We start from the raw sequence: 23,043 nt of genomic DNA, 5'->3' as shown, positions 1-23,043 counted from the left end.
CTGGTGCCAGATGCTTCAGAGGCAATGAACAAAACAGGGCAATTTTTGAGTGATCCATCCCCTGTCATCCAGTCCTAGATTCTAGCAATCAAAGGTTTAGGGACACCGAGAGCATGAGGTTGCACTCCTGACCATCTTGGCTAATAGTCATTGATGGACCTATCCTCTATGAACTTATCTAATTCTTTTTGGAACCCAGATATAGTTTTGGCCTTCACAACATCCCCTGCAACCAGTTTCACATGTTGACTATGCATTGTGTGAAGAAATACTTCCTTTTGTTTGTATTAAACCTGCTGCCTATTAATTTCATTGGGTGACCCCTAGCTTGTGTGTTATGTCAAAGGGTAAATAACACTTCCCTATTCATTTTCTCCACACCATTCATAATTTTATAGACCTCTATCATATCCCCCTTCAGTCATCTCCTTTCCAAGCTGAACATTCCCAGTTTTTTTAATCTCTCCTCATCTGGACCTGTTCCATAGCCCTAATAATTTTTCTTGGCCTTCTCTGTACTTTTTCCATTTCTAATATATCTTTTTTGAGATGGGGCAACCAGAACTGGACACGGTATTCAAGGTGTGCACGTACCATGGACTTATATGTATTATATAGAGGCATTATGATAGGAAATTATCTATTCCTTTTCTAATGGTTCCTAACATGCTGCTAGCTTTTTTGACCACTACTGCACATTGAGCAAATGTTTTCAGAGAACTAGCCACTATGACTCCAAGATCTCTTTCTTGAGTGGTAACAGGAATTTAGACCCCGTCATTTTGTGTGTGTAATTAGGATTATGTTTTCCAAGTGGACTACTTTTCACTTAACAAATGAATTTCAACATTGCCGTCACCAGTTTTGTGAGATCCCTTTGTAACTCTTTGCAGTCTGCTTTGGACTTTACTATCTTGAGTAATTTTGTATTGTCTGCAAACTTTGCCACCTCACTGTTTATCCCTTTTTCCAGATAAATTATGAATACTTGCACAGCATAGATCCCAGTAGTACAGAACCTTGGGTGACCCTGCTATTTACCTCTCTCCACTGTGAAAACTGACTGTTTATTCCTACCTTTTATTTCCTATCTTTTAATGATTACTTCCCTTCCCTCTTATCCCAGGACTACTTACATTGCTTAAAAGCCTTTGGTGAGGGACTTTGTCAAGGCTTTATTAGAGTATGGGCGCCTTGCACTTTCTGAAAATGAGACCCCATTAAGGTGTCTCCAGCTCAACAACTGAAAATCACTAAACACTTTTGAAAATTTTAACCAATAGACTTCGGAATTTACAAATGTAAGGCTTGTTACTGAGTACGCTCATATCCACTGACTTCAGCAACTAAAGTCCAGACTAGTGGATTTTATTTTAAGTGTGGTTTATCTAGAGCAAAAATAAGATAGAAAGAAAAAAGAAGTGGCTACAAAAACTATCATTCCATGTACCTGGAAGAGGAAACTATTCTCACTTATCATCATCATCAACTATCAATTGATTTAATTGGTCATTTGTGTTTCTTGCAAAAAATGGAAGATACGGATGACCTACTCAGTATCACTGTACATTGACAGTTAAGAATATTCCACACTAAAATTGATGATACTCTGACACTGTTTAGACATAAGAGTTTTTCACACCAATTTCCGAAGTGAAACTATGTTTCACTGTTTTACTTACATATCATTTATGTTATTAATTTGTTGGCAAAAATATGTACGTTATGTCTAGGTAAATCAGAGATTTAATTATTTTCCATGACACATTATCATAAAAGGCAATGAACACCTATTGAAAGAAACATGATCATAATTTAATCCTGTGCATACATATATAAATTGTAACTAATATTTTGTAATAATACTTTGCAGTTTTATAGTGCCTTCCCTGTGAGGATCTCAAAGTGTTTTACAAATATTAATTATTTAAGCCGCACAACATCTTGGTAAAGTAGGGAAGTGTTAGTAACTGCATTTTAAGGTGCAGTGTTGATCAGTTGGCCATATACCTGCGCATTCAAAAGTCTGGGTTTCTTTTTAAGTTCAACCTTTACTTTCAGTTTCCTGGTTTAGGTTTGATTGGTTTGTTTTTTTCAGGAGGTTTGGAGCATGGTTGGTATTAATAATTACAGTGCCCTTATAAAGGTGTGTTTTTTAAAACCTCTATGTTATGGATATGTATTCTCAACTTTAACAACGTTTTTGTCCGGTACAACAGGATAAAGTATTTGGTATCTTGTAGGCTATAATATTTACAAATAAAGCTGGTAAACATTTTATTGACCAGTTCTTTTAGTTGGTTGAAAAACAGGAAAATTTTGGCAAAAATGGTAACATTTCTTGTAGAAAAATTTGAAATTATGAAAAAATTCCATCAGCTTTCTTTCCAGGTATGGGCACATGGGCCTGGTGGGAATGTTAAGATGAAGTACTAATACCAATGCAAATAAATTATGACTGTTCATAACACTTCATAAGAAGATCTTTCAGAAGGACATTTCTATATTTTTCAGCTTGTTGAGACGGTTATTTCCAAGTTTGGGTAGAAACATATAAAAGTTTTATTAGATATGAAGGAATAGTCAGTGTTGGAATTTTCTGATAAAAGTACATTTATTTACATCACTGTAAATAAATAATCAAAAGGATTAAAAGATGCTTAAGTTAGTAGACCACAATACTCTGTTATAACAGCTACTCCATTCCAACATGTCTTTGCTGGCTCATCAAAGTCCTAACAGATGGTAAATAGAACGTGTGCCAGGAATTTTCAAACACTCCCCAGGAAGTTCATCTAAATCATCAGTAAACCATTTGCACTTGAAACAGAGCAAACTCTGTTGCCCAAATGTGACCCAGATAATGTTTCTGTTATGTTTACCTATTCTGAGGATATCTTTAGGGTTTTTTTTTTTTATTGCCCTTTTTGTTCTCCTACTTCCATCTGCTCCTGCAGAGCTAGGAAAATACACACAATGCTCAGTTCCTGGGCAAAAAAATATAGAAATATTTTTCCTAAGGTCAAGGCATAGCAGCCTGTGGGCCAAATACAGCTCACTTTGTTCTGCTATTTGGCCTATTGCTACTTTCACCATTAATATGGGCAGCAGGTGGCCTACAAAGACTACAGTTCCTTGGTCAGTGTCTTACTCGGAATGGTGTTTGAACGACGGTGAGCTGACTGAGACAAAATCATCCAATCTGACCGTTTGTCGGTAGCCCGGAAGAAAAAAGCAGAAAAAGATGGAGCTGGTGCTAGATCACTCCTTTTGCCACTCAGGTTTGCAACCTGTATTTTATCTAAGTATCTTATATGGGCCCTATCATTGTAGCATCTGAATGCCACAGACTCACTAATATATTTATCCTCACAACACGCCTGCAATGTAGGAAAGTGCTAGTATCCCTAAATTACAGAAGAAGAACTGAGGCCCAGAGAGATTAAGTGACTTGCCTGAGATCACACAGGAAGTCTGTGGCAGAGCAGAAAATTGAATCCCAAGTCTCTCCAGTGCCATAATCATTGGACCATCTTCAGCAGCTTCTAGACACCCTGATAGTAGCTCTAGACAAAAGCACTTCACAGCATTAGTACCAGCCAGTAGATTGTAATTTTTTCTTTCATATGGGGTCCTCACCTCAATGACCCATGATTTAGCCACGTGGAGATAGGATTATTACCATGTGCTCTTCATGGGGATGCAGTTTCTTCTTTCTAGTCGTGACATGGTGTATTCTGAGATGTTGGCTTTAGTCTGTAAAGTCGTAAATGGGTAGGGGTCCTTGGAGAGCTGGTAGAATTATTTCATGAGTATGTTGTCATTATTCAACCAGCTCTAGGTCCTGTTCTCCTCCGGGACCTTCAGGTCACACCTTCTGTTCTCTCAGGCTTTTCCAGGTGGATCTGAAGGGGAGGCAAATGGGGTGAAAGTGTCTAGGGGGGGGGAGTAATTGGAGAGTTTTAGGTTGGAGGAGCTCAAGATTGTTCTTAGCTTTTGGACATTGGTATGACATTATTATAAAGAGTCTACACATGACTTTGGGGGAGCACATGTTAATAAACTGAAGTACACACACATAATGAGATGGCCCATTGCTTCTGGGACCCATGGGTTGTATCTCCGGATTAAAGATGATGATAGACGCATTCCGCTCCATTTTCACTGAATTAGGTAATTAGACATCCTCTAGCACTGACAAGCAGCCCATATGGCCCTCTAGTTGGACAAAGTTTGGATACCATAATTTACATAGTAACTATTCACATTTGAATTTCATAATACTGTAATTAACATACAGCTGCTGCATTTTTAACAGGTTAGGAACAATTATCACAGGGTAGACCCACAGTTGCTTTTCTCCTCCACACCAGTTTACGTTGCAGGGTAATTGCTTTCGGACTTATCGAACGTAATTAGACAGTAATCTGCAAGCACCAGTACACACTATGCAGTTACATGGTATTAAAAACAATATTAAGTTGTCATGTCATTAAAGAGCAGTTATCTAGTATTTATGTCCTGTGTGACTTGAAGTATTACTGTAATTTCTACCACTGTGCTGACTTACAACCCAACTGGCCAGATTTTCAATGGAATTTACTGGGTGTTGAGCACTTTTGAAAACGTGGTACCTACTAACCTCAGGGGTGTAATGGTGTATCAAGAGTTATAACCACCCATGCCTGGTTTTAGAACAACCTTGTTCATTTGACGTGTTACAGGCAGAGTGCCAACCTGTTGTAATACTCATGTTGATTTGTGAATGCACCCAGGGCCAATTCCCACTTGCTCTCCTGTTGTCATGACCTATATACTGCAGTAGGACCCTATCAGATGCCCTGATTAAATTGTTTCTTCCCCTAGATGGTGACTTTTATTATTTAGGACTAGTCAGATTAACTCAGTCTGGCACAGGAATCACCCATAGGGAGCCATGGGCAATCATTTTAAAATTACATCACCGTAACAGAATGTTCTGTTACAAGTTCTTATATTATTTCTCAACATCGTAAGGCCCCGATTCAGCAAAGCACTCAAGCATGTGCTTAATTTTAATGACTTGACTTAGTTGTTTGCCAAATAGGGATGGAATTAAGTACATGCTTAAAGTTAAGCCAGTGCTTAAGAGGTCTGCTGAATCTGAGCCTTATTGAGTTGAGAAACAATGGTACCAACTCGTAACAGAACAAAATGTTGGAGTGCTTTGATTAACCAGGTCCTGAAAACAAACAAAATATTTTCAGACATTTTGGTGAATAATTTTTAGCAACATTTTAAAAATCAGGGCCTATCTTTCCAATGGGCCTATCTTTTTAGTAAAAAGATTTCAATCAGCTCTGTATGAAACTGAAATATAAGTGGCTACAGTAAAATTTACTTAAACATTTAACTATGGAGATTCCTGTGGGGTTTGCCATACTCCTGTCACTCGATGCTGAAGAAACATCACTTCTGAAACAGCCTGAGGTTGAGGTTACATTGATTTAGGTTGACTCGTGCCCTCAAAATGTATGTAAATTCTATATCTCTTGTTGCTTGCATTCATATCCTTTCTGGGTCTGATCCAAAGCCCACTGAATTTAATAGGTGTCTTTCCACTGATTTCAATGGACTTTCTATCAGGTCCTCCTTAACTTCAAAATCTCAAGTACATAGGTTATTATTTTTCTTTTTATAAGTCTTCCTTTGCCCACTAATTGTTACTTTTTTTTAAAAATCGCTTTAAGTAAAACAGAAATCATAAATCAGTATACCAGAGGTACCCGCATTTTAATGAACATTGAAAAAGATCCATAAAAAAGGGAAAGATTGCTTTATTACGATAAATGTTATTACTTTAATCATCTAAACCAAAAGAATAAATGGAGAATATTACCTTATAATTTCTTGTCGTTTAATGCAGCCCAATCTTTCCATAACTTTATTCCTCAGGGGTAGTAATTGGAGCCTGAATGAGGAGCAAGAGGGAAAAGCATCCTGTAATTATTCTTTTGAATTTGAAAAAGGATTTCAGTTCAGCCCATTCATGACCCTTTTGCATTTGCTTTCCACAAACATTTGATCAGCTCAGTTTTGCTAGCACGAATGGGCATAGAAAATGAATTCAAACTTGAATATTCAGCCAAAGCAAATAAATTATATATTTGATTCTAATATTCAAACTTCAAAATGCACCCTGGGGTGGTAAGCTAGTTACAGCATGTTAAGCATTGGATAAATCCAAAAGAAATATTAATAAAACAAATCATCTAAGCAAGGAAGAGAACCAGTACCATGATTTAGGTCACTAGCCAACAAAGCACAAATGCCAAAGTGCATTTGCCACCAATTGCTTGTGAACTAGTCGCACTATGGGAAAAAATCCTGTAGAATGAATACATTAAAAACCATCAGTTTGCAATTGCATCATACATTTTGGATAGATTGTCACAGCCCTCTCTCAGCCACACAGGGGAGCAAAGGCACTCTCCTCCCTATTCCCCTGCTCAGATTGTGACTTCAGCTACAACCCGATATTCCCTGCAAGCAAGTGGGTGGGGCATGAGAGGAGCCCTGGCTGTGGGCTGCCCCATATAAAATAGTTGACTCCTCTCTTCCCCTGGACTAAGTGTCGGGAGCAGCGAAGGGAGTGTGACTGCCTGAGTAACAATTCATTCACTGCTCCTGGGATGACCCAGGTTGTTCTTCCCCTTCCTAGAGAATCAGTCTAGCCTTCTGTGCACAGCAGAGGCAAAATCTGAAAATTAAATTATTTGCCTTGCATTATTCACTCAGCTCAAGGTGCAGGCAATGGGCCTGATTTTTAAAGGTAATTAGGTGCCTAAAGATGCAGCCAGTGCGATTTTCAGAGGAGCCTGGATGTCTGACTCCCCAATAGGAGCTGAATATCTGCATCTACATATCAGATGTGTAAAGGCATTTAGGCACCTAAAGATAAATTATTATTATTATTTATCTTTAGGTGCCTAAATGCCTTTACACATCTGACCATATGGCTCGAATGTGCTTCTCTAGTAGCATTGCTTAGTGGGGAGGAGGCTAGAAGTGCTGTGACACACAAGGGAGACTAGGGGTGGTTACCAAGCTGAGCAGAACCTTGTGCACGCTGCTCCTGTTTAACCCCGCCCCCAACCCCTCAAGGTTTGCATGACCCCAAACTCTGTGCAGGAAGAATTTGGCTGGAGTCGTGTATTACGCCTTGTGTGAACCTATTATACATAAAGCTGAGGAGGACTGGTAGGAAGTTGTGTTCAAGGATCCCATAAAGGGCGAAGCGCACAATACAGAAGGGGCAGCCGTAGGAGAGAGGGAACAGTAGCAGCTTTGTCTCTGGATTCTGGGCTGCTGTGTGGGCAAAATGGCACCCCAGAGGCTGTTCTAACTGATGGTAGCCTCCCCAAAGCTGCCTATGGGCTAAGCAGCCACCTGGAATCCCCCATAGTGTTCAGCGCCATGGGCACGCACCCTCCCAGCACTACACCCCCTGCGGGGGGAGGGGCAATATAATGTTGATTACATTGGCCCTACTTTTCTCCTGCTCTGAAGGAATTCTCCCTCAACCCCCTGCAGCACCCATATGGCCCTTAGATACCACGATACCACTGCAACAGGGACCAGAATCAGCCTCTGAATCAGCAAACCAACTACGTGTGTTGTGTTGGTTTCGTTTGGGTTATTCCCAATGCACGACCGTTTGCTAAGGGCCTCGCTGCAGGAGATCACAACAGGACAAGAGAAGAGCTGGTGACAGTACTATGAAGATGGCTCTATCCATTAGAGAGAATACAGCATGCAGTTACCTTTAGCTCTTCAGTCCCAGCCACCAGTGCACATTCTGATCTGTAGCCAACACGTTGAGCTCTGTCGGACATAAACTTAAGAAACAGCTGTCTGATCAAAGGGCTGCAGTGCACAGTCTGCGCTTAATGGCTGGCAGGTGTTGGGTCATATCTCCGCCTAGCCCTCCCAGGGCCACCTCCCTTTCCTCCCCCCCAGCCTGCCACCACGTAGCGGCTCTCCCCTGTCGTACAATAGGCAAGCCCTCTCATCCGAGGACTGGTCAGCCACCATCCAGACCCATGCACCTATCCCTTCTGCTATTGAGCACCTGCCTGGGGAAGCTGTGTTGCTTCCCTTCCCTTGACTGCCTGTTCGGCAGCCCCGGCTTCCTGCCTACTTCTCAGCACTCACTGTGGGGGTTCCCCACATTCACCTGCCTGCCTCTTCTGCTCCCCATTACACCTTTTCCACCAATGGCTCCTGGTTGTTCGGTGTGACCACTTGGGACTTCCTCACACAGATATCACGACTCATCCCACCTGCTCAGGAAGTGCCCATCTGCCATGATTCCTGCTGCAAACCAGCCAGAGAGAAAATTGAGGGGGCTGAAAGGGTCAATTCCTATACTTTCAAAGTTCAAGCTGACTGTCTAACTGACTCCTAACGCTAGCTTGCAGTCAAGCTGAGTGAAAATAACAGTTGTAGTTTACAACCATCCTCATTTCATGTGCAGAGTTTATACGATAGAAAATAAAAGCCAGAGCGTGCAAAGTACAATCATTTCTCTTTAATGGTATGGAAATTGCTTCATTATTACTAGAAAAACGTGAACTCCTTGTGCACGTTTTATGTGTGTGTATGTGCTATGCATTGCACTGCAAAGGGTGCAACGGTGGAATCCAGAAATAAAAAAATGACTCAGAGGCTGTAGGCTCGATGAGTCACTCAGCACTGTTGTTGTTTTCAAACCAAAAGGAGAGCGCACAATATGGAAAATAATTATCAGTACCACTGTGCTGCAACAAACTTGTCATCTACTGCAGTGGCACTCTGGTGAGACTGCCCCCGGGAATTCTATATTCAGTACAGGGCACCTTATTACCAGGAAGATGGAGACAAACTAGTGGGAGTTCAGAAAAAGAACAACATCTGTGATTAAGGGGGCTGGTGGGATTGGCTTAAATGGAAAGACTGAAAGAACTTAGCATTGTGTATCCTGCAGCCCTTTCTCACGCAAGAATCAAAGGGACTATTTATGTGATCAAGAATTTTCCAGGATCAGGCTTTTAAATATGGATAGCTGGCTATATGACAACTAAGGGAGGAGGAAGATGATAATTGCCTGCACATGTTCCAAGGAGAGGGAATAACTGCAGAACCTCCTCAGAGAATGGAGGTTGTTCGTAACTCTGAAATGTTCGTAACGCTGAACAAAACGTTACTGTTGTTGTTTCAAAAGTTTACAACTGAACATTGACTTAATACCGTTTTGTAACTTTACTATGCAGAGGGAAAATTCTGCTTTTAACCATCTTAATTTAAATGAAACAAGCACAGAAACAGTTTCCTTACCTTGTCAAATCTTTTTTTTTTTTTTTTGAAACTTTCTCTTTATTTTTTAGTAGTGTACATTTAACACACAGTACTGTATTTGCTGGGGGGCGGGGGGGTTGATCTCTGCTGCTGTCTGATTGTGTACTTCCAGTTCCAAATGAGGTGTGTGGTTGACTGGTCAGTTCATAATTCTGGTGTTCATAACTCTGAGGTTCTATTGTATTCTGGGTGGTACAAGGGGACATGACTAGAAGCAATGGATAAAATTCAGAATAGAAAAATTTAGACTTAATAGATAAAGAATTCCTAACAATAGAATAATCTGCCAAAGGAAGAAGTGGAAATTCCATTGCTTGGGACACTTAACATCAGACTGGGCAAAGCACTAAAAAAGAGTAGGATGTAATGCAGGAATGGTGCACTGGGGATCGGCTAAATGACATGCAGTAACAGCAACTAGATATTATGTTGAGGAGCACATTAAAGAATACCATAGACGGATAGAAAAGATGTATTATCTAATCTATCTTTAATTTCTATGCTCCTGTGATTTCAAGAGCTGGAGAACAACTGCATGAGCCAAAAAAATTGAAGCAAAACATAAGATAATCCTTGCATATCATTCTGGGCTCACTCTGGCTTTCTGTTAGCTAGAATGATACCATTGACTGCGCTGGTACTGACTGCAGAAATCTCACGCATGGTCTGATGTTTGTTCTGTGACATTGCACCCATATGTTACTGTATAAAACTTCATCATATAATGATAAACTGTCATGAGGCAAATGCCACATGTAAAGCCCAGTAATTACAATGGCACTTAGACATTAGTGATTAGAAATACAATAGATTAGATAGCCAGACAGGAGAGAGATCTTATTCTACAGATCTCCATTATTCCAATTTTACAGCAGTTTTGAGAACGTTCCTGGTATAGCCCAAGCACGTCAGCATTTACTTTGTAATAGGCCTAAGCATTACTTACAAAACACACCAATTTAAAGAAGATACTTTTAGCAAAAGGTAAGTGACAGAATAAGTTCGTTACTATCCTATCTTTAAAAAAGGTCCAGCTAGTCCACAAAGGATATACTGCACGTCTGACTTGGCCTCAGGAAGTACTGTGTCTAATGCAATCAAAATCGACCCTTTTTTATTCACCAGGATACATTATGGACTCACTCCAGCCTTCATAAGTGCAGTAGTTTATTGTATAGGGCAACTTGAGAGCAGGATTCAGTTGTATGAACCAAATGAAGTGTAAGTAACACCATAGGTGCTGAAACTAAGGGTGCAGGGGGAGGGGCAGCTGCATCCCCTGGCTTGAAGTGGTTTCCATTGTATACAGGGTTTACAGTTTGGTTCAGTGGCTCTCAACACCTCCATGATAAAAGTTGTTCCAGCAGCACTGAGATTCTAATAGGAGATGTGCTTTGCTCATCATGGGGTATCCTGGAAAATTTGCTACTGAATCTCTCCAGCTCAAATAATTTGGTCTGTGCGCTCCTTGATACCCAGGTGTATATATGGAGTCTAAAAGTATCTATGTGAGGAACAGACATTTGAAAACAAGGGGCTCTTCAGTCTAGCAGACAAAGTTATAACAAGATCCAATGGCTGGAAGTTGAAGCTAGACGAATTCAGACTAGATAAAAGGCACACATTGTTAACAATGAGGGTAACAGCCATTAAAACAATTTACCAAGCGCGAGGTGGATTCAGCTGGAACATGTTTTTTGCTTCACTGGCACATATGCGACGTACGACACATTCCTTGCCATCCTTACTGGTTATCATTTGGGGCCAATGATACTGTGACTTTGCAGAAGGCCCAGCACAGACGTTACATGTTATGGAGCCAAACGGTGATATGGAACCTGTTTGAGATATGCTGTGGAAGATGATTGCTCCCTCATGTGCTCCCAGTGACTTCAACCGTCACTGTGTTATCTGAGCACTTCCCCCTGGTGCATTCAGATTATCCACTGGGGGCCTGAGGTTTCAGGGACTGAATTAAGTCTATTGAGGGGGACAAGATTGGTGCAGAAAGCTGCTGGGAAAGCGATTTTAGGTCACCATGTAAACAGGAAGAATATGGTCCATTGTGTGTAGAAAACAAGTATCTTAAAGGGGACTGTGAATGGGTTCCCTCTTCTACTCCAGGAAAAGCCTGGCTGATAAGACCTGTTAGTGAATTAAGCAGTACACAGGTACACCAAAGTACCGTCACCATGTATGTTTACTATTTGTCTCCTTCATAAACGCCAGTACAAACTAAAAACACATAGTAACAGAGAATTCTTTCCCATGTTTCTGGCTGGTGGGTCTTGCCCACGTGCCCAGGGTCTAACGGATTGCCATATTTGGGGTCAGGAAGGAATTTTCCCCTGGGTCAAATTGGCAGAGACCTTGGGGATTTTTCGCCTTCCTCTGCAACATGGGGTATGGATCACTTGCAGGTTTAAACTAATGTAAATGGTGGATTCTCTGTAACTTGAAGTCTTTAAATCATGATTTGCAGACTACAGTAACTCGGCCAGAGGGGTCTATTACAGGAGTGGGTGGGTGAGGTTCTGTGGCCTGCAATGTGCAGGAAGTCAGACTAGATGATCATGATGCTCCCTTCTGGCCTTGAAGTCTGAGGCTGTGAGTAAGTTATGAGAAGCTCCTTTCCTGCGTCCAGGGTTAGCCTTTTATACTTCCTGCTTTCCTACCTGGTCTCTCCAGCTGGTGAGCTAAATTACCTCATTAACTCATCAGATTACCAGCAAGTGTAAATGCTCCCTTCTATCCTAACCACACCCCGTGCCCTGGGTGTTCTAAGTGACCAGGGTGCTGGCTTCTAGAGAGCCCAATTTGAAGCTGTTAACAGCACCCTGTCATGGGGACAATTGCTAGTGCAAAAATGGTAGAACATGGGCCCCTCTGGGCTGAGGTGAGCAATAGCACACAGGCAACAGGGTAGAACACGGGCCCCTCACAGCAACTGAAAAACAAACTTTAAAGTCCCTTGGGCTGTGGTATCAGTTCTGCTGCTCCAGTAAGAGATATCCTAAAAAAAATTTGTGGTTCATGTCTGTGTTCAAATGCTTAGAGTCAGCTCTTATCCTTTCTGAAACAGCTTCTGATTCATAGCAACCAACACCAAAATGCATGAACCTGTTCACATACACAAGGACACAAAAGATTACTGTGGAGGAAGAGACAAAGCACAAAGTAACCCACCTATTGGTGACTTCAGACCACCCTTCCAAACTGTTGTTTCACAGTAACTTTGACTACCTATTATTTTATTGGCTCATATCACGTCCTTATGGCTTCAATTTATTTTTTGGAAAACTCACCCCGCATTTAATTAGTTTATAGTTCGTTCCAAGTTTTGCTTATCCAGCTTTTTTTTAAGTTTTTATTTTGATGTTTAGCATTTGCCTCAGCAACATCTGGAACCCCTTTATGGAAGCGTATTGTTACTTTTACTGCTTGTGCAGCTTTATTAAATCATCTGAGTATTAATATTGAAAGTGTTCATCTGGGTCTAATTAGGACACTCTCAGTGATGTGGCAGCTAAACCGTGCCTACGAGCTAATTGTTCAGGGACACAAAGTTCTGAAGGAACTTTGGTGGGTTTCTTACACTTATTTTTACTTGTTAAAAAAGAGAAGGTGTTCCTGCCATAATCTCTCTCAGAAAAGCTAATGGAATCCATGCAAAACATAGTTTAGGACAATCTCCACAGAATTTTGACTCAATGCAACATTATTTATGGATCTTATTTACATAATTATATTAGATTTTTTTTAATTGATATTTGCCTTGATTTCTTCATTGTGCAGTACAAATGACACCGTCAAATCGTTAGTTCCTCCACAGGCACTGGTACAATATTGTCTGGTTAAACAAGCTGAGACCCTGAGCCTGGAAATCAAAAGGAATGCACAGAATCTGACTGCATGTGGTGTTTTGCAGGATAGGGGCATAAACAACAAACCAAACTAAATCATTCTTTAGAGAATGTGGTATGTCCACACACGTGCGCGCCCACACACTTCAGCAACTGTTACAACTGCACGTAGTTCATTCACTATTCCATTCCAGTATTTACAGTCACAAAACATTGTTTCCAAGCAAACACATAGTGAGCAACGTCACAGTTTCAGAGCAACTGCACCTGTACAGACGCTCCCCAGGTTACGCAATACCCGTCTTACACAAATTTGCACTTACGGAAAAAGTTCCATAAGCCAGAAATAGGATTTCCCAGTTGCAGAAATTTTTGCGTAACATACGGGTATACGTTTCCAATGTATGCAAAATTCGAGTTACGCAAGGCTTTCTGAAACGGAACGATTGCGTAAGTCAGGGGGCATCTGTATTCCCCCTCCGTAGTCCATCAAGGGCAACTACTTCAGGCTTCCAGACGTCACCTCTGTTGGGCGGAGAACCTCATCTCACTTCCTCCTGACCGTGGATTTAAAGGCTGCACAGGTCCCTGCCTTACCCTGTGTAATCCCCAGCAAGCCAGACTGCCTAAAAGGCCAGTGTTTGTGCCTGGCTTTCTTTTCAAGGGCTATAACCAGTGGATTTCCCACAACTATAAGCTACGACATAGCTCCTTCTAAGCAAACATTTATTCTTAAAATAAAAGCATGACAGAGAAAACATGCTAAAACAAAAGGCATGCTAAAAAGTGTGCTAGGTCACCTCTAACTCCAGCCTCAGGATCTGCTAGGTTTTAGTCCTTCAAAACCCACAAGTGGGTTTTCCCCAGGGTTACAAGTTCATGTGGCTTAGATCCAGATCCAAAACCATTTCTTTATACAGCTTTAGCCTTTGATCTTGGCCTACTGACTGCCTGTCACAGAAGACAATGACCCTCACCTCAGGGCATGGCTTCAAAAGGCTGGGGTTTTGCATAAGCAGAATTGCGATAATTTGCATGAATTTCTCTCTTAACGCTTATTGTCCCAATATAGTCTTTTGAACTCCCAGATCTTACGTCTGTCACATCTCCCCACTAGAGAGATTACATACAATCATGGCCCACAATAATATTATGAGATCTTTCAGGGATATTGTGGGGAATTGCCACATCTGTCACAAGCAGAATGTAAACAGGATAATATGTGGACTGACGTGGGGACTAATGAAATGAACACATGACTGGAAGCCAGGAGCTCCTGGTTCTGTCACTGTCTATCTTTTATGCCTCAGTTTCACCATCTGTAACACAAGAATAATAATCCTTATCTATCTTGTATGGGTGCGATAACATTTTTTGAAGATAAAAAGCACCACACAGCTGTTGAGTATAATTACTGATCCACCTTCCCAACTCCTGTTGACTGCAACAGGGGTTATTCACAGGAATGGCAGTAAATCAAGCGCTATTAGTGTCTTACTTAGTAAATGGATCCAAAAATTCTAACGGGAGGCCCCCAGATCTTCACTCATGGAATCTTTCATTTTCTTTTCATTTTACCCCCATAGCTTGTGTGCTTCCTCTCCTTTGAAGACAACAGAGGAACAATCCTCCTCTTCCGGTTTGAGTTTCCCCAGGTGGATATTTGACACAGGCCGGCTCAAGCACTGTCTTGTTCACTAGGTTTCAGGAGGACATCTGTAAAGACAAGCATAGAGCCTTCCCACTCAATCTAGTTTTTCAGCATAGCCGGTCACCAACATTCTAGCTTCGTCTTCTGAGGAAGACGGTCATCACCCAAATTATATCTGCATCACCCTTTTCACCTAGATCCCCCAGCGAGTGCTTGCAATGAGCCCTTCAGCAGCAAAGCTGGGAGCTGGATTCCAATTTCTCCACAGTTGTAGTGACAGAGGGCCAGTTGCACTAAGACCACTCTGGTAAACATGTAAAGGGACCTTAAAGGGGGGCATGAGAATGTAAAATGTAAAATGAGAATCAGACCCAGAGAGAGATGAGCTGGTGAGACCCACACCTGGATTGACTCTTTAAAGCTAAGGGGCATTTGGCGCCAGGGTTTCAGGTCAGGCCAGTTTTAGGAGGTCCAGTACCAGTGTTCAAAGCAGTGGGCTTGGGAGGTTATCCTCCAATCCTGGCCTCACTGAGGTCATCAGCAAAATCACCATTGACTTCAATAGGGCCAGGAGCTGGCCCAAAGTGCAGAACTCTTGGTATCAGTTTGTACCGAAGTTTTATAGTAACCTTGCCTATCTTCTTGGTTTGACCCCCCAACCCTGCCCTCCCAAATTCCCATCTCACAGCCACAATGCTGCTTCTTGGAGATGCCCTTGTTGTGTGGCATTTTAACTCTTTCATGGGTCAATTAAAAAAAAATTCCTCTTCACAGTTGACGGAATCAACAGATTTGTCTGCGCCAGCCAGGCTTCCTTCTTGGTTGTGAACCTTGGGCTCAGATCTGTAAATGGTTTATTTCTGGGTGTAAGGGTTCCAATTGTTCTTTTATTGATGCACGTCAGAGGGGCAGCAGTGCTGATGGAAGGATCACACTAGGCCCACGAGATGATGTCAGAACAGCCTGCACTCCTTAGATTCGGGAAGCAAGGAAGTTAAAATCCCTTAATGCCATGAGGCATTTTTCCACTCCCTCTCTAACTCAAAGATTGTCTTTGGGGTTTTCTCCCCCAGGTGCCGGTTACGTATGTTTAGACTAATGGCTAAGGGGGTACCACAGGATGCCTTTGAGTTCACTAGTGGATAACTATGCCTGCACTTAGAGAACATCCAAGGCTAGGTTCTTTCCCCAGATGTGTGTCAATAGGAAACTCGTCCCAGGGCAGAATTTGACTTTTTCATAGAATAAACTTTAGATAATGATGGAAAACTTTGAACTCCATTAGACCCGGATGAAAAGGACACAAAGATATTGGAGAAGGCTGACTTTATTCCCAGCTGAGGCACTCAGTTACCACAGTGATGGGTGTGATATCAATTCCTAGAGAGAATGTTATTACACTGGATTTTTGGCACTGCTATCCAAAATATAAAGTAACAATAACTAAGATACTTGGGGCCAGATTTTCAGGAGCTCGGAGTTAGGCACTGAAGGGAAAAGGTCGGATGCCCAAAGTGTTCAGCAGCCAGCGGATCCCATTGATAGGGACTGTACTGAGGATTGCCTTAGAGAACGGTGGCGGCAGCAGGGTGATCAGCACAGTTGAGTACCTGGTCACTTCACTCAGGTGCCTAAATACGAGCCCTTTGGAGAAATCTGGACAAAAAGCACATTCTGCCTGGGATACTTAAAAATTATACTTTAATATAGACAACTTGAGCAACCGAAAATTAGGACTCCGTATATATTAACTGGCCTTTTATTTTGCTACGGTCATCTGCTACTAGATTCTTTGCCGTGTGTGATAAGATTAAAGGAACAAGTCCTTTCTCTGCCACAGCAAAATAAGGCACAATATCCTCCTTGGTACAACTGCGGCGTCCCCCGCTAACATACCATAGGGCTGGTGGCATCAGTGCTTCTTTTAAAGAGTTCCTGAAGTTTTTGCTACAAAGTTCTGACACTTGGCATTCAAAGACCTGATCCTGAAAATCCGTACTCCTGTGAGGAGTTAGACAACTAAAGCAAGAGGCACCTTTGAAATCAGTGGGACAGCTCATGTGAGTAGGGACTAGGTAGGTGAGTGGGAGTTTGCAGGATTGGGGCTCTATTTTGAAAATTAAGTTTCAGGCTAGTCTTTTGGAAAAATAAACACATGCACACATGGCCAAAGTTTTCAAATCTAGGTGCCTAAAGTTAGGCTCCTAACTTAGAGTGCCCTGATTTTCAAAGGCTACGATTTTCCGAGTCACATAGGGGATTTGGAAACCCAATTCTCATTAAAATTAATGGGATGATTATATTAAGGACATAAAACCAATCATTGTCACAGGAGAATCAGGCACAGAGGGGTTTTAATGGGAATTGGGTGTCCAAATCTCTTTGGTAGTTTTGAAAATCTCATTGTGAAGTGGAGAGAGCTGACAGCTCTCATTGAAATCAGCGCGGATTTTAGATACTCAGCGCCTTTGAAAATCAGGCTGTGTTAATTCGGTGCCTACATTTGGGCTATTTTTAAAAAAAAATTATTTGATGGCTCTTTTGTTTGCCCTTTTTAAATCAAAATAAGCAGCTTTCCAACAGGAAGTTTAAATTTAGCTGAGATTTATTCGTTAACCTAAAATAGTTCTTTCAGCTCTGGTACAAAAATAAATATGATTTTGTACCCAGGCCACGTACACAGCAGCTACTGCACGCCTGCTGCAATTATTTCTTCATCGTGGGGTGTTTAGAAAAAAGGTCTCTGTACTAGGGTTACCATACGTCCGGATTTTCCCGGACATGTCCGGCTTTTTGGGCTCCAAATCCCCGTCCGGGGGGAAATCCCAAAAAGCCGGACATGTCCGGGAAAATCGGACATGCGGTCGGCGGCGCGGGTGCCGGGCCGGGGGCTCGGGAGCTCGGCCGGCAGTGCTCGGGGGGGCCCGGTGCCGGGCCGGGGGCTCGGGGGGCCTGGCCGGCAGTGCCGGGCCGGGGGCTCGGCCAGCGGTGCTCGGGGGGGCCCGGGGCGGGGGCTCGGGGGGCCTGGCCGGCAGTGCCGGGCCGGGGGCTCGGCCGGCGGTGCTCGGGGGGGCCCGGGGCCGGGCCGGGCCGCTCGGCCGGCGGCTCGGGAGCCGGGCCGGGTGCTGGGCCGGGGGCTCGGCCGGCGGTGCTCGGGGGGGCCGGGTGCCGGGCCGGGGGCTCGGCCGGCGGTGCTCGGGGGGGCCCGGTGCGGGGCCGGGGGCTCGGGGGGCCTGGCTGGCAGTGCTGGGCGCTCGGCCGGTGGTGCTCGGGGGGGCCCGGGGCCGGGCCGGGGGCTCGGGGGGCCTGGCCGGCAGTGCCGGGCCGGGGGCTCGGCCGGCGGTGCTCGGGGGGACCCGGGGCCGGGCCGGGGGGCTCGGCCGGCGGCTCGGGTGCCGGGCCGGGTGCTGGGCCGGGGGCTCGGCCGGCGGTGCTCGGGGGGGGCCGGGGGCCGGGCCGGGGGCTCGGGTGCCGGGCCGGACCGGGGGGCTCGGCCGGCGGGTCAGGTGCCGGCGGTGCTCGGGGTGGCCAGGTGCCGGGCCGGGTGCTGGGCCGGGGGCTCGGCCGGCGGTGCTCGGGGGGGCCCGGTGCCGGGTCCGGCCGGGGACTGGGTGCCGGGTCGGGGGCTCGGCCGGCGGTGCCGGGCCGGGCCGGGGGCTCGGGGGACGGGCTGGGGACCTGCGGTGCCGGGGGTGGGCCACGCCTCCTCCCCCCCCCCCCACACCCCCCTTACCTGCTTCAGGCTTCCCGCGACTCAAATGTTCGCGGGAAGCAGGGGAGGGGGCGGAGACTTTGGGGAGGGGGCGGGGTTGGGGCGGGCGCGGGGGCGGGGCTGGGGGCGGGGCTGGGGCCCCTTTAAAGTGTCCTCCTTTGAGAGGCACTAAATATGGTAACCCTACTCTGTACACAACAGTATCCTGTGCTGCAGAAAGTACTACCCAAAGGCTTTCAGTTAGAGGGAGGGCCTCACCTTGAAAAGTCTGGCTCCAGAGTGAAATCCGGAAACCCCTCCCCCACCAAAGCTCAGCATTGTTCAGAACAGAGGTTTTGAGCTGGCTCATTAGAACATCAGAGGCACTAGCTAACTTCAGATTCAGACCAACATTTCCAACCTCCTCATCCCATCCCTAAATTCAGGGGCATTTGAAAGAAAGGTTGTGGTTCACTTATCTCTCAACGCCCATCAAAGGGAAAACAACACTAATCTTTAGCTCCAATATAGCACTTCTCTGCAGATCTCAAAGCATTTTATAAAGTAATTTTCTTTATCTCCATTTTACAGATGGAGAAACGGAGGTCAAGTGATCACTGTCAAGGTCACACAGTAGCAGGGGTGGACGTAGCATCCCAATTAAATGGGTGCATCCTACTAAATCCAGTGTAACCGCGTGTGACAACAAGAAGTACAAAGAGATGATGACACAATGACAGTGCCAGGGGTGGGTGTGTGGTCTGGTGGGGGGCCCAGGCCCAGCCTCAGTGCAGGGCCAGTCCCGGTTACGCACGGCAGTGAGAGACATCCCACCCGAGATACAATGGGGGAAGGTGGCTCCAACTCAGCATCTGTTCCCAGCTGTTGAGAGCGTCCCTGTCACAAGCCCAGTGCCCCGCCCCCATCCTTGCCGCCTGGAGACTGGGACACACTGAGGTATTGCCTCTCCCCTGGTGCTCCCTCTGGGGAGATTTTGCCCTTTGGGCCTCTGGAGAGACTCTGACATCATTATGCAGCAACATGGCCAGGAGCAGCGCCACCATGACACAGGGCCCAGGCTTTGGAGCCATGTGCAACTTCTTGTGCAAATGAGCACATTAAGCTCCCCCTCGCCCCCACAGGGTGTTTTTGCACCCTTGGTTTTCCACAAACTCCCACTAAAGCTACGCCCCTCCCCTGCTGCCTAGTGGGTCAGTAGCAGAGCCAGGAATAGAACCCAAGTCTCCTGACTCCCAGTCCAGTGCGCTATCCACTGGACCACACTACCTTTGGCAGCTCAGAATTTTCAGCTTTGAAATAAGCACTCTCCAGCAGGACCTGCTTCCTTGGTGCTCATGTAGTTGCAGCTGCTGTCTGTGAATTCTGGCCTAACACATTTGACCGAAGAGTTCAGTAAAGGAAAATGATTAACCAATGCACTTACAAACAGCAGAGTGAGCTCGGGCTTGTGCGCAGGTTTCCCTCTCTCCTCCTGTGGTTCTGTGAATCACACAGTTTTTCATAGGCAAACTAAGTGTCAGCTAAGACTCGAGACAAGAGTGACAAAGAAAATCAATCATTCAAAGGCGTTGTTTCTATTTGCAGCATGTTCTGCCGGGGCACGAAGAAATCTGAAGACCAACTTGTGTAAATGGTGCGACTCCACCTCCCCAGTGTGTGAGGAAAAGGTGTGCTACAGCAACTGTAATTTGAACTCCTATTGTGAGAGTCCATATGAAATCTGTGTGGCCATATGGTAAGCAACAATCCTATTACCAGTGTGCTTTCTGTATGTGTGACGAAGCGGGGATTTTCCCTTGTTATGTTGTATGGGAGTCTTATTTTTGAGCCTATGTGAGTTTTACTGTTTTGCATGAATACTGTGTGTGCCTCAGTTTCCCTGTGTATTGCACCAATGCGTAGGTGGTGGGATAAGGGTGTATGACTTTGGCTGAGACCCCCGGGGGCAGATGCTGCTGCTCCAGCTGCAATGGCTTCGTAACTTGAGACCCAGAAGGGGGATGCAACCAGGTGATGACCAGGTGACACTTTGCCTGAGAAGACAAAGACCAGGAGGAGGAGCAGACGTGTCAGAAGTCTGGTAGCTGGAACCCGGGCAGCCTGCTTGTGGGGACTGGAAGAGAGGGAGTCCAGGGTGTCTGGCCCAAGGTCCCCCAAGATGGACTTCGCTGAAAGTCACTGATTTCTGTGCTCACACATTTTGTTCTACGCTGTGTTCCTGTCGACTAATGAACCTTCCGTTTTACGCTGGTTGAAAGTCACTGCTGGCTGTGGAGTTGGAGTGCAGAGCCCTCTGGCTTCCCCAGGAGCCCCGCATGGCGGACTTGCTGCGGGAAGCACACGGTGTGGAAAGGGATGCCTCATGCTCTGAGGTCAGACCCAGGAAGGTGGAAGCTGTGGAAGCTTCTTGCCCTGGTGACAGTATGCTCAGAGAGAGGAGGCATGCTCCCCCAGAGTCCTGGCTGGCTTCATACGGAGCAGTTCCAGAGCATTGGCCCAGTGACTCCGTGACAGTATAGTAAAAAGTATCTGAATTATTTAAAAGTGCATGGAGCCAGTGCCATAAAACTAAGCAGAAATTCTAGCCTGCACTCAAACAAAGGATCCCAATGGTCCCTTCTGACCTTGGAACCTATGAATCTCCTATTCGCGATATAGGGAAATGCTGTGATTGGCTGGGCCAGGCAATTTGTAGTTTCATATTAGCTAGCAGGTTGAGATGAAGACTAGGCTCCCCGTAGACTTCACCTTGACCTGCTAATTAGCCTCAAAGCTGCAAATTGCTTCGTCTTCACTATGGTTTTCCCTTGAGTTAGTTACCATGTGTTAGCTAACACACCTTTTTTCTAAGTGAAGACAAGGCCTTGAAGTCTGAAAACAAAACTGAATCTCTCTCTGGGGGATAGTAACCCCAAGACATTTCATTGGCTCTATCAGCAGAAGCCCACAGTTGCCGGAGAAACCAAAACAGCAGCATTAATCGTCTCACATGGAATCGAACTGTAAATACTCATAGCAAATCACTCACCTCATCTGGTGAGGAAATCACCCGGTGGCCACAGGATAACAGCTCCTTATTAATAAATCACTAAGGAAGAGGTAGGTATGTTTCTGTGAGCTGTGAAAGAGTCGGTGGTATGAAAGCCCGTCACCACACAGCCACACCTCTCTTTCCTCCTCCTCCTCATCAGCATCTTCACTTGCCAGGAGCTTGTTAGCACTTTATCTTATCCTGCCCCGGCAGGCTGTTAGCAGGCAGTCACCACAGATACAGCTTGTTCTGTTTTGTGGAATTCAGATTTCCTGTGTGAAGACGCCCCAGAAGACATTGACCTTTTAGGGGCAAATCCACTGAAGTCAATTCAGACTCCTACTGCCTAGAGTGGACTTTAAATCCCATCTTCTGTTGACAAAAGCACATTTAAGCAACTTTTCCTCGTGTTTTCTTTGGTACCCAGCTTTATATCAATCGTTTTTTCTCCTGTATGCTCCAGGTGTAAGTGACAAGTTCACCCCCAAAATACAATCTTGTTCTCCATGACCCAGAAGGGAGATCATTATTGTAACTTTCTGAATTATTTTCCTCAAGGTTATTGGGGGCCCCCTTGATGCACTAGGTCAGGTGTCCTCCGGCATTCAGGTTTCAGGATTGTAGTTCAGTTTTCCACATAGGCTAGTGGCTAAAGAAGAGCAGATCTGGGTTCTATCCCTGGCTCTACCACTGACTTTCTGAGCAACGTTGAACAAGTCATGGAACCTCTGTGTGCCTCACTTTCCCCACTTGGTGATCCCAGGATGGGAGATGCTAGCAAGTGTAGAACATCATGAGTGCAAAGGTAATTATGTCTATAGTTTACTTATGCACAGGAACTCCCAGGATGCATGACCTAGCCTCGTTTTTTTCAAGGTCTCCATATGGTCTCCAGTGCCTTGGCATTCGATCTCTTAGAAGCACATTGCAGTCACCCACTCTGGAGAGACTTGGGGTGGGTACCTTCAGTCTTCACCCCCACGAGTGGGGAAAGCATCCAGCTGACAACTTGCCGACTGCAGGGTTTTTTTGCCACTCTTGGTGCAGAGCATGGTGGAGGCCCGTCTGGAAGAGTTACATGTTCACAGTCCTAGCAGCGGTAAATGTGACTTGGTAAAAGTGCCTGTTTTCACTGGAGGTTGTGGCACGGTTACCTCAGTCACTCTCTGGGGCTGGCTTTGCATTGGCTTTTCATTTCCTTCCAAATCTGTGTTCTTGAAACGCTGATAAAAGCTGTTTTTGAAAGAAAAACCCAAGAGTCCAAAGAAAACACGCCGACTCAGTTTTGTGGTTAAGCTCTTCCCCCTGGAGACCATTGTCAGTGCTCTCTGCAAAGCGCCGGGACACGCATCTAATTCTGGAATGCTGCTTTCACAGTTACTAACAGGAAACCATTCTATTAGCTGTTAAA

General features: G+C 44.9%; 1 protein-coding gene across 2 annotated transcripts in view; it reads left to right on the top strand.

Moving 5' to 3' along the window:
• Nucleotides 1-23,043, top strand: part of LOC128845752 (TGF-beta receptor type-2-like) — a 54,931-nt gene that overhangs the window by 11,681 nt on the left and 20,207 nt on the right. For both annotated transcript variants that reach the window (XM_054044732.1, XM_054044733.1), the window contains exon 2: nucleotides 20,186-20,336. In XM_054044732.1, coding sequence (XP_053900707.1) covers nucleotides 20,186-20,336 — 151 coding nt within the window. The remainder of the gene's footprint in view (nucleotides 1-20,185; nucleotides 20,337-23,043) is intronic.

Source organism: Malaclemys terrapin, chromosome 11 (genome assembly GCF_027887155.1).
Source record: "Malaclemys terrapin pileata isolate rMalTer1 chromosome 11, rMalTer1.hap1, whole genome shotgun sequence".
NCBI classification, from domain to species: domain Eukaryota; kingdom Metazoa; phylum Chordata; order Testudines; family Emydidae; genus Malaclemys; species Malaclemys terrapin.
Note: the sequence above shows the minus strand (reverse complement) of the source record. Positions and strands in the feature narration are given on the sequence as shown.